The sequence below is a fragment of the Catharus ustulatus genome, chromosome 2 (genome assembly GCF_009819885.2).
Source record: "Catharus ustulatus isolate bCatUst1 chromosome 2, bCatUst1.pri.v2, whole genome shotgun sequence".
NCBI classification, from domain to species: Eukaryota; Metazoa; Chordata; class Aves; order Passeriformes; family Turdidae; genus Catharus; species Catharus ustulatus.
Window position 1 is genome coordinate 53,394,829 of NC_046222.1, and position 16,657 is coordinate 53,411,485.

Below are 16,657 nucleotides of genomic sequence, written 5' to 3' on the forward strand. Positions count from 1 at the left end.
AAGAATTGGCCACAAAGGCCTTAAGACAGAAATAAGTTAGGAATGTTTATTGCTAGTGTCAGACTGTGATGCAGAGAAAAACATCCAAAATGTGGCATGTGCTAGATCCAGTACATTTGACATCTGCCTCAATGGATTTTCCTGGAGGAAGAGGGATGTTAGAGAGTACATTTGTACTGGATACAGTGCTCTTACAGTGTCCTGTAGAGCTGTGAGATCACAGTCCCATGCCTTTTAAAGGCTTGTAAGAAATAAAAGTCATTTAGAAATGTAGTAGAAAAACACAAGAATAAAAAACAGTTTAGAGAAAAATGTAAAACTAGAGACTCTTGTACCCTGATAATCGAAACACCAAGGAATGCACATCTTCAGTTAAATGTCACATTTGTGCGTGCCGTGCCAGGTCTCCTCCTTGGCAAGGCGGAAGGGTGGGTGGGATGGGGACCCCTGCCACAAGCTGCACTTGCTCCACTGTAGCTTCCTTCATCCCTGCTTGGTTTTTCAGACCGGAGAACACTGTGGAAGGTAACATTGTGCTCGTATTGTTCTTTCATCCGTTGTATCTTTTCCCGGGGGACATGATGAATATTTCTTCTGTAGAGTCAACAGTAACAGAAAATACAAGTATTTAGCTGCCTGTGTATGAGAGGTTATCTTCGGTTTGCTAAATCAGCATAATGCTTCAAGTCTCCACTGATCTCTTTATGGCCTTTTCTTTCAAATTTCTGTTTACTTCCACCTACTTCTTTAGGAATATTACTGTGACTGCTGAAAAACATAACACCATTATTTTTGGGAGGCAGACAGAACATAGGAAGTTGACAAACGTCCAAAATAAGAGTTGTGTAGAACTGACCTGTGTGGTATTTTATACAAATGTTGCTGTGTTTTAGCACTAACAACTTATTGGCCTCAATGAGCTTTTGTACAGCTGGAGATGCAGCCAAGGGCTGCAGCCAGCCCAGACACTGACATAGCAGCAAGGACAGAGGTCACAAACTACAGTTGCTCTGAGAGCAAGTAGGGGAGCACCACACGTAATGTGGCTCAGGCTGCAGGGTGGACTGGTAAATGACAGGTTTGAGAAGGAGGGGAACACAATGCTCAAACATGCAGGGTTTCCTGGATAGAGTAGCCAGAGTAGCACCAGTCACAATCCCTCCATAATTTAGTGGGAATTGTCTTCCCAAAGACCACCAGGAATTTCTGTTTGTAAGTTTGCAAGCCCTGAATACCTTTGGGTTTGCCATGTAGTGCTATTAAGGTACAACTTGTGCCCTAGTGAGTGTATGTGAATTAGCTTTACAATGCTGCTGTGAAAAGTCAATGTGTGTCAAATATTTAATAAAACAAATTGCAAGTTGCTACAACCAATGATCAGATTGTGCCCGTGCAGTGCTCCCCTACCAATGGCTGGTGCTGCTGAGGCCAGGGCTGGTTGACAGCTCAGGCTGGTGGTGTCCTCACCTGTCCCCAGCCCTGAGCCATCATCTGCCATGTCCTGCCTCCCCCTGCAACCATGAGTGCTCTGGGCTTGGCCCTCTGCCATTCGTGTCCATCACACACAGACAGGAGCAGCATTAATTTCTGACGAGAGCTCCTGGCTGGTAGAAAACAAATCCATCCATTGCAATGAAGTACCCATGCCTTGTTTCCTTGTACTAATAAGTTAGCATTTGCTATCTTCTGGATTTGGTAGCTGGGAGAGCACTGTCCCCTGTAACTCACTTCACATCAGGCTGGCTAAAGGCTAGGAAGTCAGCCTGCTTAATTTTTTTCAGTGACTACAGCCATTAACCCTGCAGCCACTGTTCAACATAACATTTTTAGAACCACATTCAGCTGCCTCTATATGTGCAGAGTGGATACAATCTTTATATCCCTTGTGTGTGTGTGTGTGTTAAGATCTTTACAAAGATCCTCTAGAACCCCATTTCTTACCTACACTTGATGTACCATCCCTCCATGATGCAGCAGGACAGCATCTGTTATGGTTAGAGTCTTAAAGGACAGAAGCCTGAATATTGTCTGTAGTGCTTAGATTCGTGTCTGTGCCCAAGCAAAAGAGACTGCTGCTCAAAATACAAAATGAAAATCAGGGCTTCTGCCCCATCAAGCCTGCAGCACAAAAAACATGCTTCAGGGCTTGTTGCTTTTTCTACTGCCCGACTCACTTCAAGCTCTTTCAGGGTGAATTCACTACAGACCAGATACTCAGTAATGGAAATTTTCCACAACAATCCTTCTATTGTCATTTACCAGGCTACATTCTTCCTTAAATGAAGAGAAAGAAGGCTTTCTCAGAGCATGTCAACAAAATGAGAAGCTGTCTGCTCTAGCAAAGAGAAAGCTATGTACCTTGTTAGTTCTTGAACATTGAACTTCCAGGGTGTGTCCGGCTCTTGGAATGTAACTTCATACCTATTTTCACGTGCCTAAAGGACACAAAGGTGATATCATGAAACTGCACTAAAAGAATTCCCACCTCTGCCAGAACTCCCACAAGAGACACCAGTGTGTCGTCAAAGATTGTATAGTGTGTTTTTCACAAGTCATGAACTACAATTATAAATCATATCTTGTCAACAAATAGCTTGGGAACTGTTCAATTCATGTCACTACTGGGGAAGGGTATGATGCCCTCATCACCAAGAAGTAGCAGTGGAAGTTCAAAGGCCATTGAATCTCTTCAAGTTGTTTTGCTTTCACTGAATTACAAAGTTGACCAGCTAAAAAACTACATCAGCACCTCTGCCCCTACTTCATCAAAATATCCATCCTGAACTATAATTAGAGAACAATGGGAAAACTGAGGTAAATGTTTTTAGCCATGTAAAGAACCTTTTCAGTCAGATCACCTTGTAAATGTCATAGCCAGGCATATAAAAGCAATAAATCAGAGCTTTCCCTACCATCATCACATACGGCTTCATTTCCCAAGCATGGATGTTGGTATTATCAATAATAACCGGGCTTTTCCCATTCTTCATTGCTTTGTGTGCTGCAATGTAACATATTAAAGCTAAAATATATTAAATTACAGAGCCAGGCCTTACTAACCCTAAAGTGTCCTTTCTTTGCCCACTGCTCACACACTTGGTTCCCCACCAGACCTGGGTTTGCAGCTACCACCCAAAAGGGAGCCAAGGTCAGTGCCCAGCAGCTCTCATGGAAGAGGTGGTGCAGCCTCTGGCTGATCTGAAGCTAGAACACACAACAGCCAAAAATTACTGTCATTTGCAAGAGATCCCTGTTACATGACCTCAAAGCATGTTCACAATCATTACAAATTTCTTCAGAGCACAGCCACAAAAGCATGGTGCATTGAGTAGAGACCTGAGTTGTTTAATTCTCAAACTCAGCCTGTAAGTTTTCTTCCTGTTTATCATTACATTCCCACACCCTTCAGATCAGGACAGACACCTAAGAAATTAGAGGCAATGTACTGCAGGGAGCAGCATCTGGGCTGGTGTCTGAGGGCTATCAAGATTCAGTAGTGCTTCCTCTAAAATAACATTAACAAACCTCCAAAATGTTTTCCTTTACAAATTTCCCTTTCATAACTCAGAAGAAATAAAATGAAAAGTGGTAAATGCATTTTTTCAGCCAACACCCCATGAACTGCAGTGTATGACACCACCTTGAGATATTTTATTCTGGAGACTAAGTTTAAAGACACCCTGAAATGCTGCTGAAATGCAAAACTATTTTCCTCAGCCCCTGGATCAAGTCTGGTCACCTCTTTTCTGGTTCCACTTGTGTGCATCTTCTAGGAAGTCAGGCTCAAAGATGTAGACACCATTTTCAACAAAGAAGTCATCAGTACTAAGGACTACAGCACTGGGGTGGTCACGTTTCAGCTGCCTGCAGGAAAGAAAAATAAAGATTAAAGAAGGATTAGTACCTGGTAACATCCTTCAACAGAGAGCATTACATCATGAGCTATTTGAGTGCTCTGCAAGTACACACAGTGCTTCATTTGAAAAATCCCTGTTTAAAGGATATGGAATTACTGCAATCAGTAGATGGACACATAGGAAGAAAGGAATGGAACTTGAATTCACAAAAAGTATCTATGTGATAATTTCTATATTTTCTATTATTTTATGTAATTTTGTCCCTGTTCCACTTAACCCTCCTCTTGTAAAGTTGAGTAATTTTTATATCTTCAGCTTTTAAACAAATTTTATAAACAAATCTGAGTTTATAAGAAATATTTTATAGACAAATTTGCAGATCCATAAAGCAGGCTGCTGTGGTGAGTGGCTCTGGGCAATCCCACTTCCCTTCACAGGGGTGCATGTCCCCCAGCAATGCTCCTGCAGGCTGGGGATGCCATGGGAGCAGATGTGTGTCCTGCTGGACACAAACCACAGGCAGCCACTGGCTCTTGGAGGTGGAAGGAAGTGCTGCCTTGTGTGGAGTTTTAAATATGAAACACTCCTCTGCCAGACTTTAGAGACCAAAAACAAAACAAAACAAAACAAAACCAACAAACAAACATCTTAATGTATGATTTTGTGCCCATTTGTGTATAACCCATAAATTTTTTAAAAATAGACAGAATTTTCTTTTTTTTTTTTCACTCAGAGAAGAGTGAGGGGAGGGGGGAGTCTGCAAGAAGTCAGGGAAAGCCCATGGCGTCATCCCTCTATTTCCTGTCTTCCTAAGGCCTGGAATGTCTTGGGGAAAAAAAGAAAGGTCAATCAAGAAACCCTGTGTTTCTCAGACATGAATGCTGCTGCCCTGCTGTCTCACACCACACATGGTCTCCAGCCCCTGTGACTCATTTCAGCTTTCCTAATAAAACACTTCTTCCATCCCCACAGGTTGCAACACAACAATTTCTCCGTGTCTTGTCTTTGTGGGCAAGAGCAAGGGAAAAGGTATCTCCAGGTTATCAGCAGAAGAACAGGCACACAGATAGAACAACCTTAATTCTGTCCAGTTCTGTTCCAACCATTTACTTACCAGTTGTACCCCGGTCTGCAGCGTGCATTTAGCTGAATAAAGGTCAGCTTCTGACTTTGCTCTGTCTCCACTGTAACTTCCACCACCTGCTGATTAAGTAATATTATTTTGTGGTGGGGTCCACCCCAGTGAGCAGTGACTCGGTGCTGATGGGGCCAGGACTGGACTGCACCCCCTGCCCTGCATCAGTCAGCACCTACCTGTCCAGCCCCAAATGGATGCTTTATTCACAAAATTACTGCTGGGTAAACTGATTTAAGAAAAATAATGTTTCAAACTGTTAGCAAACAGTAAAATTTTGTTGCTTTAATTTTGGCCTCAGGCAAAAAATTCTTATAAATGAAAATCACAGCAACACCTAATGCTTATCTGGTTATTGCTGTGGATAACCTGATATATTCAGGTCTCACTATGATTCAGCACCTCACCTTTGCCACTGCTTTACTTATTGCAATTTCTTCTCTAAAAAATTGACTGCTAAAATATGTGTTCTCCCTTTAGCTACTAATAGGCACATAAAATTGTGCACATTAATAAAAGATCTCAATACTTTTTTTCCCTCTTCAGTATTTCTTTATAAATGTTCTTAACCAGAGAAAATTTAAAAATCCATTTTCTTAAGCACTTACCTTACTGAATTTTCAACACTTTTAAGAGCTTTGATACTACCCTTAAGCAATCTAAACTGTAGGTGAATAGTTGTAAGCTCAGTCTCTGGTCCTCACAGCAACAATTAAATTAGATAAAACTTGTATTTCAAAGGAGGAAAAATATGGGACAAAATGGGCTAAGAGCCATGAAATACTGTCACATTTGCTATATTCATATCAAATGAGCTCCTGCTAACAGCAACATAAGAAAACATGAAGTGGGAAAAAGATGGTTTACCTTCTGTTTATTTTGCTAGTTTTAACTTTTAGCAAAACAACCAAACTGTGACTGAAGTTTACAGCTGTTTTCTGTAATCCTTTCCATATTGCCTACAAAGCTGACAAAACTCCTATTTCTTCTATCCCTTATCATTCCAAAGGGCATCAAGAACCCTTTTGTGTGTTCTTTATGAAATGAGCCTTCCACAATCTTCACAGGACCTCAGGTTGGTTTAGAAGAAAGGTCCTGCATCATCACATCAGGCTCTTAATCACTGTAAGCAATTAAAATGCCTGTGTTTTAGAAAAATACGCACCAGCTATGCAAAATGGGAGGGCTTGTGACCATGGCTATTTATGAATAAATCTTGAACTGCCCTGTAAAAAGAAAATTACCCCCTGCTGGTAGATCAGCAAGTGCAAAGCTTGCTAAGGAGGAAAAGAAAAATGCAATCTCTTTACAAGATTAAAGGATACATAGCGTGTATGTTTGCATTTTTTAAAGAGCCTGTGAACTAGAAGCACTGCATTGTGACAGGCAGCATCCATGAAAGGTTCAGTATCAATTTGATTTGGACACATAATTGCACAGTTCTACATCTCTTCACATTGCAGAGGATATGGTATCTCCTTCACCTCGTAGAGGGGCAAGGAGAAAAGACCAGAACATGGATGTACCTGCACCACATGCAACCACTTGCTCTGGCCACTCTTCCAAATAGCTGAGTGTTCTGTGGCTTTTAAAAGGTGTCTAAAGCCATTCTGTTTCAGCAGGAAAGTGGGGCAGTGAGATCTGGAGCTCATACCCAGCACTTGCCCCTGTCTACTGTGTTTGGACAACTCCTGGTGCCCTGAGGACTTTGCCTGGCCGAGCTGCCAGGTGCTGCTGGCAGAACACAGCCGTGCCTTTGTGTCTCTTTGCGGGGGTCCAACCATGTAAAGCACCAGGCTCATGTGGTATTCGATCAAAGCACTTGGGAGACTCACCTGAAGTGGTTTCACACAAAGGTAAATGTTTACAGTGCAATGCTGCCTGGAGGCAGCAGCTGCAGAGCTGAAGTCCATGAACCCATCAGAGTTCTGCAGTGGGGTCAGGTGCTGATAACGCTGGGAACAGCTGGCCCAGGACCAAAGGTGCTGGGATAAACTGGGCAACAGCAGCAGAGAGAACTGGAGAAGACACAGATTGTGCCAAGCTGTGATGCCACAGTGCCAGCGCATTTTTGAATTCCAAAAACCAGATCTGAACTGGTCCATTTAATGTAGGGCTGCTCTGAGCTGAGAGCAACCAGGATGAGGAAATAACTTTAACAAAAATGCCATAACTAAAGCTTACAAAGCTGTGTCCAAACTCTGCTGAGTGACACTGAAAGGTCAGGGAAACAAGCCATGGATCCAAGGCTGTTTCTGAGACTATGTGATGAATGGAAAAGGGGCCTTTTGACTGGAGTTATCACTGGGTTGCTGTAGATAACATTCATGGTTCGAGACCCATGAGCATTGTAAAGATGTAGAGGTTGTGACAGAAATACTGGCTGATATGCAGAATGAATGAATGTAGGTGTGTGTGAAAGCATGAGAAGAAAGAACAGAGCAAAGGTTAAAACAATGGTAGCCAAGATCATTAACAGCAATGAAACTGGGACAGGTGCTGTTTACACCCCTCCAGGCCAGCACTCAGCTGAGGCCCAGCACTGGTGACCTGCCACAGGAAAACCCATGCTCTGAGAGCTGGAGGATGGCCACTAGTCACACCAGCCCCTCCACACCTGCCTCCTTCCCCTTGTTCCAAGAGAGGCAGAGGACGAAGACACCCAAAATGGGAAAATGCATATAACGGGGGGAAAAAGCCACCTAAGCATACATAAAGCACCAAGTAAGCAGAATTCATAGGCAAAAAAAATTGCCCTATAGAAGCTGTTGGCTGGAGATGGCACAGCAGGCCTGGACAAAACTCACTCTGTCATCACCACTGAGAGCAACCCAGCAGAGAAAGCGAGGGTGGGACAGCTGATGGTCCTTGTCTGCTCTGATTTTGGGCAGACAACCTGTGTACACGCATCTTGATGCTTGCAATTATTAAGCTGTGATACTGTGAGTGAATAAAATCTGAGAAAATAAACCTGAATTTATAAAATGAGGTTACGGAGTGTTTTTGCAAATAAACAACCACCTTCCTCCTCCAGTGGGTCTTGCACTGAGATCTGCTGCAGTTATTTTTTGCAAGCTTTTCCTTGTGCAGCACGTAGCATTTACCAATACCAAAAGGTATGCCATGTAAGAACAGCAAACAAATTGGCACAGTCTTTCCCTATCTGGATTAAAAAGAGGTACTAAATGCTGCTTTTTTATCTGTGTGCTGCTGAACAGCTAAACACAATTATGCAATTAACAGGGGCTAGAAACAGTAAGATACGCAAATGTTCATCTCACAGAGGACTACTACAACAATACTTAACAACTGATTTTGTAAATATGTCATTAACAATTAACCTTGTGTTTTGACCTAAATAGTACAGGTAAGTAGTCACTTGCACGGCCTGAGAATATGCCCCCAAACCTTTCTGTTCTTCCTGCGCTACAAGAAGGCACAAATCCCCCTGAAGGAGCAGGCCCACACTTACCCACCTCTCCCTTAAGAGGTTGTGTATTTTGGGTGTGAGCAAAACACAGCATTTGGCAATTCCTAAAAGAATTTCGTCTGCCAAAGTGAGGCAGAAGGCCCAGTGGGACAGGGAAGTGTTGCACTGAGAAGAGGAAACTGGAGATGAAACAAGGGTATCACAGCTTCGTGCAGCCAGCTCTCACAGCAGAGCCCTTCCTGCGGCAGCCCATGATCCCCGCATGGGCTCCTCAGCCCAGCAGAGCACGAAGACAGGGAACGTTCCTCTTTCGATAGAGTGGGTGGCACTGGAAGCTGCACAATACCAGACTGTGAAATTTTGTGATACCAAACTACGGCTGCATGGTCACACCGACTGCGGTGCTGCTTCCCAGCGCTCCCCACCGTGTTTTTCCACCTATTTACAATCAGCCTTTGAGATGTGGGAGAGTGGCGTGGTCTCTGCTCATTTTATACACCACTAAAGCTCTCACCAGGAGTGCAGGACATTATGAAAACAGAAGTCAGAGTTGTCAATTCTCAGCCAGAGAGAGGAAGCGTTTTACCGTGTTCGTGATTAACAACAAAAAACTCCCAAAACACCAAAAAAAAAACCAACTCAACAAAACCACACCTAACCAAACAACCAAAACAATTAATTAAAAAATAAAATTAAAAGAAAATAAAATTAAAAGAAAAGAAAAAAGAAAAACATCACCACTCTGGCACCTTCGAGACAAGGAACAAGTACCGCCTTAGTCGGGGTGATCAGTCCATCTCACCAGGAGCATCCCCGCAGGTACCGATCGCTCGGAACAGGAGCTCGCACAGCCCCACGGGCAGGACACCCAGACACGGCCACAGGTGCCCGGGACAGCGCAGCCTGGAGCGGGCTGGAGCCGGGGGAATTCCGGGCGGCTGCGATCAGCCAAGGCTCCCCCGAGGGTCCCGCTTCCCCCCGGCCCCCATCCCAGCGCTGCCCGGCGGGGCTGCAGCCAGTGCCGGCCGGGCACACGGGCTCCCGAAGCACTGCCCCGCCTGCCCCCGGCTTACCTGGCCAGGGTGCTCTTGCCGGCGCCCGGCAGCCCCCGCAGCAGCACCAGGCTCCCGCCGGCCCGCGGGGGGCCCAGGCTCAGCCCCCCCAGCGCCTGCAGCAGCCGCTCCTCCCCGGCCGCGGGGCCGGGCCCGGCGGGGCGCGGGGTCGGAACCGGCCCGGGATGGGGGACCCGGGGGAGCCGCTCCGCAGCCCGGCCCCGACCCCGCGTCCCTCGGCCCCGCGTCCCTCGGCCGCCGCGGGCGGGGCCCGGCGGGAACGCGCGTCCCTCCATGTCCCGAGCCTCGGGCCGAGACTTTGCCCCGCGAAAGCGAAAGCTGCCGGCAGCAGAGACACGGGCAAGGACGGGCGGCTGCACAGCCACAGCGCTCGGCTACGGCACTCGCTGCTGACCCGGAACTCTGGCCCGAGATACCATCTCCACTTATTTAAAGTCAGGATTATTCCCCAAATTCTCAAAGGCTGGTAGCGCTGACAGCGTTCCAGTCACATGTGCTGCCTCTCTGTATTGCGACCTACGGGGCAGGCTCGAAAGGGAATGAATCATCAAAGCCCGAAAGAGAAGTGGGGCTGGTTTCAGGACACCCACCAGGAATGCACGGAGACTTCTTCGCCGCCCGTCCCTTCGCTAGCAACGAGCTATGGGAATCCTCTTCAGCCACAGGAGCAACAAGGATACCAAGGGGATGTAGCTAAACAACCGCCCAGCACGGAACAAATGACCCCGGGCATCACGCTCGCTACACCATCCTATTTTTTTTTTTCTTCAAACATATTATCATAAGAGAAAGTAAAGGAAGTTTTAAAGATTTCTGTCCTCTAAAGAAAACCTGATTTCCATTAACTTGATCACCAAAGAAGTCAAAGAAATTACAGTTTTCAGTAAAACCAAAAATAGTTGGGGTGGTATCACACCCTCCCTCTCAGAGCTACACACAGCATCATGCCCTGCTTGGTTAGGAGCCAGTCCCAGGTATGCCCCAAGCACACACCACCACCAAACCTCAATGCTGGAGCTTAAGGTTCTGAGGTCCTAAACAGTGCTAAGGAGAGTGTCCACACCCAGGGAGAAAGCTTAGCTCCCCAGGGACGTGGCACACCAATGCTAACTGAAGCAAGTGGGGTAAATGTGGCAGGAAAGAAGTGACAGAAAATTTGAAATGCATAGATACTGGGAAGGGGGTTAAAATATACTCAAACTGGCAACACCCTACTAAGAGATGAAACATGACTTGCCCGTGCAAGAGTACTGTGAGATTTTGAAAACTGTTTTTATTTCAAGCATTCTGGAAGGCCAGGATTCATTAACAGAAAATAGAGGCATTCAGATTTCTTGCTCAATAAATAGAAGTAGGAAGACAGTATTAATCCTTGAGTGACATTTTCCTGAAATCAAACTAACTTGTCTGCTGCCACTAGTAAAACACAGAAGTCTAAAGCCATGGTTATAGCAGGTATGAACTCCCTTCCTCCTCCCGTTCACATTTTGTATAATCTGCTGGTGGGAGAGTAGAACATTTCCAGCCAAGGAAGACACACACAGGTACATGGGAGATGCATTCAAACAGTGTAGCCAGAAACATTTTACCAGTGGTACAACATTAATTTAGAAATACATACATTGTTAACTCCTTTCATGTAGATGCAGTATTTAAGTGGAGACACATCGGCAAATTCAACCATGGTGGAGCTTCAGCACGAGATCGGTCAAATCCTGGCTCTTCAGCTCATGTATGTGGGGAAAGGTGAGGAAGAAGAGATGAAAGAAAAAATGGAATATTCTGGATCTGCAAGCTGCACAAGTGGGAAATATTATTTCTGACAAATAGACACAACCAAGTTTCCTGCTTCTCCTCAATCTTTTCTCACACTTTTATTGTTAAGTGAGGTGACAGTTGTCTTTCCTGTCATTCCCACTCCCTACAGGCAAGTGTCCAGCCTTATGCATGCCTCATATTTTACAGATGTTTATAATTAATTATAATTTGTCTATCTCTACATACAAAAATATTTCCAACACCACTAACAGAAACATCAAAACACTGGTTACCAGTGCTAGTTATACATCTTCTCAGTCTACCACAAACCATACACACCCTTCCTCCAGCATGTTTGAATGAGTTCTGTAGTGAAATGTTCTTGTTTCAGTAGTCCCAAATTCCCAAATGAGTCTAGATGAAGGAAACCATGAAGCCTGGTTTCAGGAGAAAAGAAGGGAAGTTGTGCACCCCTGGATGAGTGAATAGAAATGACAAATGAAGATTTTTACCTTTTGAGATTGTAAAGGGACTGGGTGCAGTTATGACTGAGGGTGAAAGGCAGAAGGAAGCTAAGACACATAAAAAGCACCATTCCCTGCAGGTGAGCATCACTGCCTGTGGCAACATCCTGGATCCTGATACAGGTGAACTAAACTCCACAGCCTGAAGCTCACAGCCCATAGTGACAGATGCCTCTGGTCTCCACTCTCAATCTCTTCATACCACACTTGAGGATATACTGAGAAAGTGCAAATCCCAAATAGCTTCAGAAAATTACCTTTTGCCATACACAAATTTATCTCAATTTTGATCATTATTACATGGACAGAGAGGTTGATATCAGGGGGCAGTGTTGGGGGGAGGTGGCCAAAGATGTACACCAAAAAAATCTACAGTGGTTTCTTTCTTCCAGGTCATCCCTCACATTTAAAAGCCTTGATGGTCAACTGAAGTCCTTCCATGGTGGAATCAAAGCGAGAAGTTTCTGAAATAAAAAAATAAAGAGAGTCTACTGAAGTTCCACAACAGCACAGGCAGCAAAAAGACTTAACTGATAACCCAGTCCTCAGATGAGAAGAGTCTGTCCAATCTTTTTTACAGTTTTTAATACTCAGTCGTTGGTTATTGCTTTAAAAAGTTAAAAAGAATGGAGAGGAAGCAGACAATGGAAAGCAAAGGAAGAATAAAAGAATGCAAGGAAAGTAGAAAAGGAAGATAAAAACTTGGATATCAAAACTAGAGGCTGTAAGCAGCTTATCACCTCAAAGCTGAAAAATAAAGAGAAAAGTAATACAGTGGATTTTTTTTTTCTCTACATAAGAAGCTGTTCAACCAATACCGCCATAGTACAGCTAAGTTTCCCCTGTTAACATGCACTCAGGAACTCAGGCTCTCATGTTACAGAGCTTGTGAAAGGCACCTGCACTACCCAATTGTTGCTCTTTCCTGTGAGCTCCAGAAACTGCTGTGGGCAGCTCTTAGTCCCCCGGGTAATCAGCCTCTCTGCTTAAGTGATTTTTTGAGCCAGGTTTTCTTGGTAAGCACTGTAAAAGGCAGGTGAGGTTTTCTGGTCACAATTCTGTGCACTTTTTCATGCTTCATTTTGTTTATTAGTGGTTAAATATCAAAGGACAGATAAGTTTTTTCACTATTATCTGTGTATCAAAGTAGCAACTGGAAGAGGTTTGACCATGGGATGCTATTTTATGTGGCAATACTGGAAGACTGCTTTAGTCTGCTTTGTATTCTTCAGATACAAATCAGACTGTCCTTTTTAAATTTTAGCCAAAAACCAGTCCTGCCTGTCCCAGCTATACACTCTTGCTTTTTTGCCCATGTCCTGCTGATCTCATGGGCTCTAGGACAATTTGTTTCATTTCCCTAGTCCAGACCAGAAACATTTTGGATGTCTTTATGCATTAGATGTTAGAGCTGCACTGCCTCGCTCAGAAGCATTACAGCCAGCAAAGGGAAGTGCTAGGAATAGCACAGCCAGGGAAAGGAGGAGTGATAACACAGGGTTATGAAGAGATTTGTCCCATCAAGACCACACCCTTCAGGCTATTGTGGAAGAAGTATTCCTGCAGGGAGTTACTGACTACTGTACTTCAAAAAGAAATATGCCAGCTTCTGCTTTGCAATAGTGCTGCAGATAAATGCTTGAACAGACACATTTGTATTGCACTGGCATCTGTGAATCCTGGTCTAAGGAGAATTTCTAGGCACCAAAATACTGCTGTTTTCACTGATCTCAACATTTCTCAAACTGGGAACTCTTGCTTAATCTCCAGAACAAATACTGATGTGCTGCCAATGCTGCAATAAGGAGCTCTCACTAAAACTTGAGATTAACCCTGTGTTTTCACAGAGAAACACTCTTCATCCTCCCATTGGAATAAATACACTCCTTCACAACATGAATACAGAAGCATGATCATTTGGCTAACATATTAAGTTCACTTGGCCAGTAATGCTCAGTTTGCTTTCCAATCTAAAGGGACCAAAGTGATCATATTAGCTCTCCCTTGATTTCCTATTATTTTAAAATCTTTTGGTGGGAATGTCTCAATTTTCCTAGTTTTTTATTTCGCCCCTGACATTTGAAGGAATGAAATCCATTTCAACATTTACAGTTGCTCACTTGAGCAGTTTCACAACCACTCCAGGACATCATTCTTGGCAAGTCTGCTTTAATCAGCAACCAGAGGGGAATTATTTTGTGGTGAGGCAAGACAACCTTATCCCTCAAAGCCAGGGGCACTATCGATGAGGAAAACTCACCTGTCTTATACAATGCCTGCATGCAGACATTGTGGAAGCACTGGAATACTCACCCAGTCTCCTGTGCCTGACAGTATGAGCCAGTTGAAAACCCTAAGACATGCTTCTTCCTGTCCACATACTTTTCTTGGTTTAATTACTTTAACATTCTTCATTTGTAAAAGCTTAAAAGAGTCCTTCACCTGAAGGTTTGGTTGCAGAATACATGGCCCCTGGTATCAGAGCTGACTGCTGCCCAGACAGGGCACTCTGCACGTCATCTCCTCGTATCTGCAGCAGCACGACCTCATCTGCTCCCTTGCCTCAGCCTTGGCACTGAGCTGGACCTTACAGCTTATCTAAATGCCTGAGTCCAGCAGAAATTATTGATTTGTTTGCTGTGGGGTTGGTGAGTTAAATGATAGCCTTCACATCAGCCAGCAAGTGCTGGAGCTGCTATCTGGGGCAGGGCTGTGTGGGAGGGCACTTTGGGCAGCAGTTACCCATTGCAACAGCCTGGTCTGAGATGGTAGATCCCAACTCCAGAGCAGCCTAAACCCATCTGACCTCTGGTGTCTCATCCTCTCCCTCGAACAGCCTTCAGGACTCTCTTTGACTCATTTCAGATGCTGAACTAAAACAAAGCAAAACAAAAAACCCCCAACATAAAACTCCAGCTGTATCACCCCATTCCAACATAGATCTCAATGACCAAGCTCTGCAGAGACAGCGCAAGGCTTTTGCTAAGCCAAACACTGATGGGGAGTCTTCTTTTGTGGCAAAGTCTGCATTGCTCCTATTCTACATTCCATAGAACTAACACAGGCTGACACAGTAGAGTGTTAGACTGCAACACCACAACATAACAAACTGGGGTTTCCTGGCAGCAGCCAGTGGCTGGGTCACAAACACACAGGGCTCTGGGTCATTTCTGCTGCACTTGTGACCAGCAGAGAGGAAGATTAAAACAATTCTTGGAGTAGCAGAGCAGACAGACAAAGGGAGTAAATCTGATGGGGAAAAAACAGTTTGTTGGATTCAGCAACCACAAAAAGGTACAGACAATAAGGCAGGATAATCTGCTAGCATGTGTCTTTCCTTTCTTGAAGTACAAAAGGAAAAAGTTTCATATTTCACGATTTTCTCCAAGGAAGATGGCAAAGTTCTTCACATCTTTTTCTTTAGCATATAAACATTTAATCAATAACCTGGACATTTCTGGATAATAGCTTAGGATACAAACCCGCACAGACATCTAATTAGGACCCTAAGCCAAAATCATGCTTCTAGAATGTTTGTATTTACAATATTATAAACAAGTAGCTTCTAAAAATTGGTAACAGGTGTAGGCCTAAGCGTTTTGTGAAAAAATTTTTCATTTGCTTATCCAATATTGTAGTATTTGATACTATAAGAGGAAAATACTGTTACCAGATGTTATTAATGATCTGTGCTGAGAGGACCCTGTGAGACCAGTGCCCTCTGGGCCATGTGGTGCACAGAGATCTCCCTCATCCTCCTACATTGGTAGCTGGTACCAGCTAATCAGCCTGCAATGTCATTTTTGTCATCAATGACATACAATCAAATGAATCCCCATTCAAGATGTTTCAATTCCAACCAAAACTATTAAACTACTTCCCCTCTGACATGAACATCCACTGTGAAAACTACCATGTTTGTAACAATCCCAACACAGTGCACATCCACCTCCTTGACTCCTGCTCCAGCCATCGACTGGAGGCACAGGCAGGTCAGGCACAGGGCACCAGGTGACAAAGACCCCCTGACCAGACCCCATATGGATGATATTCCAGCAGTCCTGTGATGTTTGGATGGGAACAATTTAAGCCTCGGGATATGCAATCTTTTTCTGGCTCAGTTTGCTCATAGTGCAAGTTATTCTACTTCCACGTACCTCAATTTATTTGTTTAAAAACTACAGATAAATCCATTTTCCATTTTGGAAAGAACAACTGGCAGCAAATGATAGAGAAGTTAAGCTAGCATTTTCCTGCTGGAACTCATAATCCTTTCTTCATATCTCAACCTTCCCAGAATATCTCTCATAAACAAACCACAGAAACTTTGCCAAATTACCAAAGGGCTCAAAAATTCATGAGACAAATAAGAACATGATAGCACACTTTGCCACACCAAATGAAAACATTAATGGAAATATGGAGTCTTACTGCAACCTCCTGCTACTGTTTCTCCACTGCCACAGTGAAATACTGTTTTATTACTCATGGAGTTCTTTTCATAATTAGACCCTTAATGGAGCCAGCATTACTCTCCATGCTGAAAAGACAAGGAAAGTAGAACTGTGATGACTCACAACAGATTGCCACAGCAACCAAAATGGGAATAAATTCCAGCTCTTAGGCATCCTCCCCTGCTGCTTTCACTTCACCATGCATTTTCTAGATTTCTGAGGAAAAAATAAAATCATATGGCTTTAATAACAAAATACTGCCTTGTTTTTTCCCCATTCAGGCTTGAAAGAAACAAAATCTGAACAAAACAAAATCTGAACAACCCTCAACCATAACTCAATTAAAACCCAAGTAAATTGGGGGATACTAAATGCACCTTAAAAATTCTAACAAGCAATATTCTTTATATATTTGGTCAAATATAA

General features: G+C 43.9%; 2 protein-coding genes across 5 annotated transcripts in view; both read right to left on the minus strand.

The window, feature by feature from the left end:
• Positions 1-32: 32 nt before the first annotated feature.
• N4BP2L1 (NEDD4 binding protein 2 like 1) lies at positions 33-9,983 on the minus strand. The gene is made up of 5 exons (XM_033053603.1): positions 9,496-9,983; positions 3,740-3,864; positions 2,913-3,001; positions 2,359-2,435; positions 33-594 (listed from the first exon to the last, which is right to left on the minus strand). Exons 1-5 carry the CDS (start codon positions 9,768-9,770, stop codon positions 369-371), a joined length of 792 nt encoding a protein of 263 aa, XP_032909494.1. The 5' UTR covers positions 9,771-9,983; the 3' UTR covers positions 33-368.
• A 760-nt stretch (positions 9,984-10,743) lies between these two features.
• LOC116993207 (NEDD4-binding protein 2-like 2) overlaps positions 10,744-16,657 on the minus strand; it is a 42,655-nt gene continuing 36,741 nt past the window's right edge. For all 4 annotated transcript variants that reach the window (XM_033053598.1, XM_033053599.1, XM_033053602.1 and 1 more), the window contains one exon: positions 10,744-12,241. The gene's annotated coding sequence lies outside the window, so the exon portion shown is untranslated. The remainder of the gene's footprint in view (positions 12,242-16,657) is intronic.

Excerpts from the sequence above, each read along its gene's own strand:
- N4BP2L1 (XM_033053603.1), bottom strand. The coding sequence starts at position 9,770 with ATGGAGGGACGCGCGTTCCCGCCGGGCCCCGCCCGCGGCGGCCGAGGG. Across the intron at positions 3,002-3,739 it reads CAAGTGGAACCAGAAAAGAG|CACACAAAGCAATGAAGAAT; the intron begins GTGACCAGACTT and ends GTTACATTGCAG. Across the intron at positions 2,436-2,912 it reads TGAAGCCGTATGTGATGATG|GCACGTGAAAATAGGTATGA; the intron begins GTAGGGAAAGCT and ends TGTGTCCTTTAG.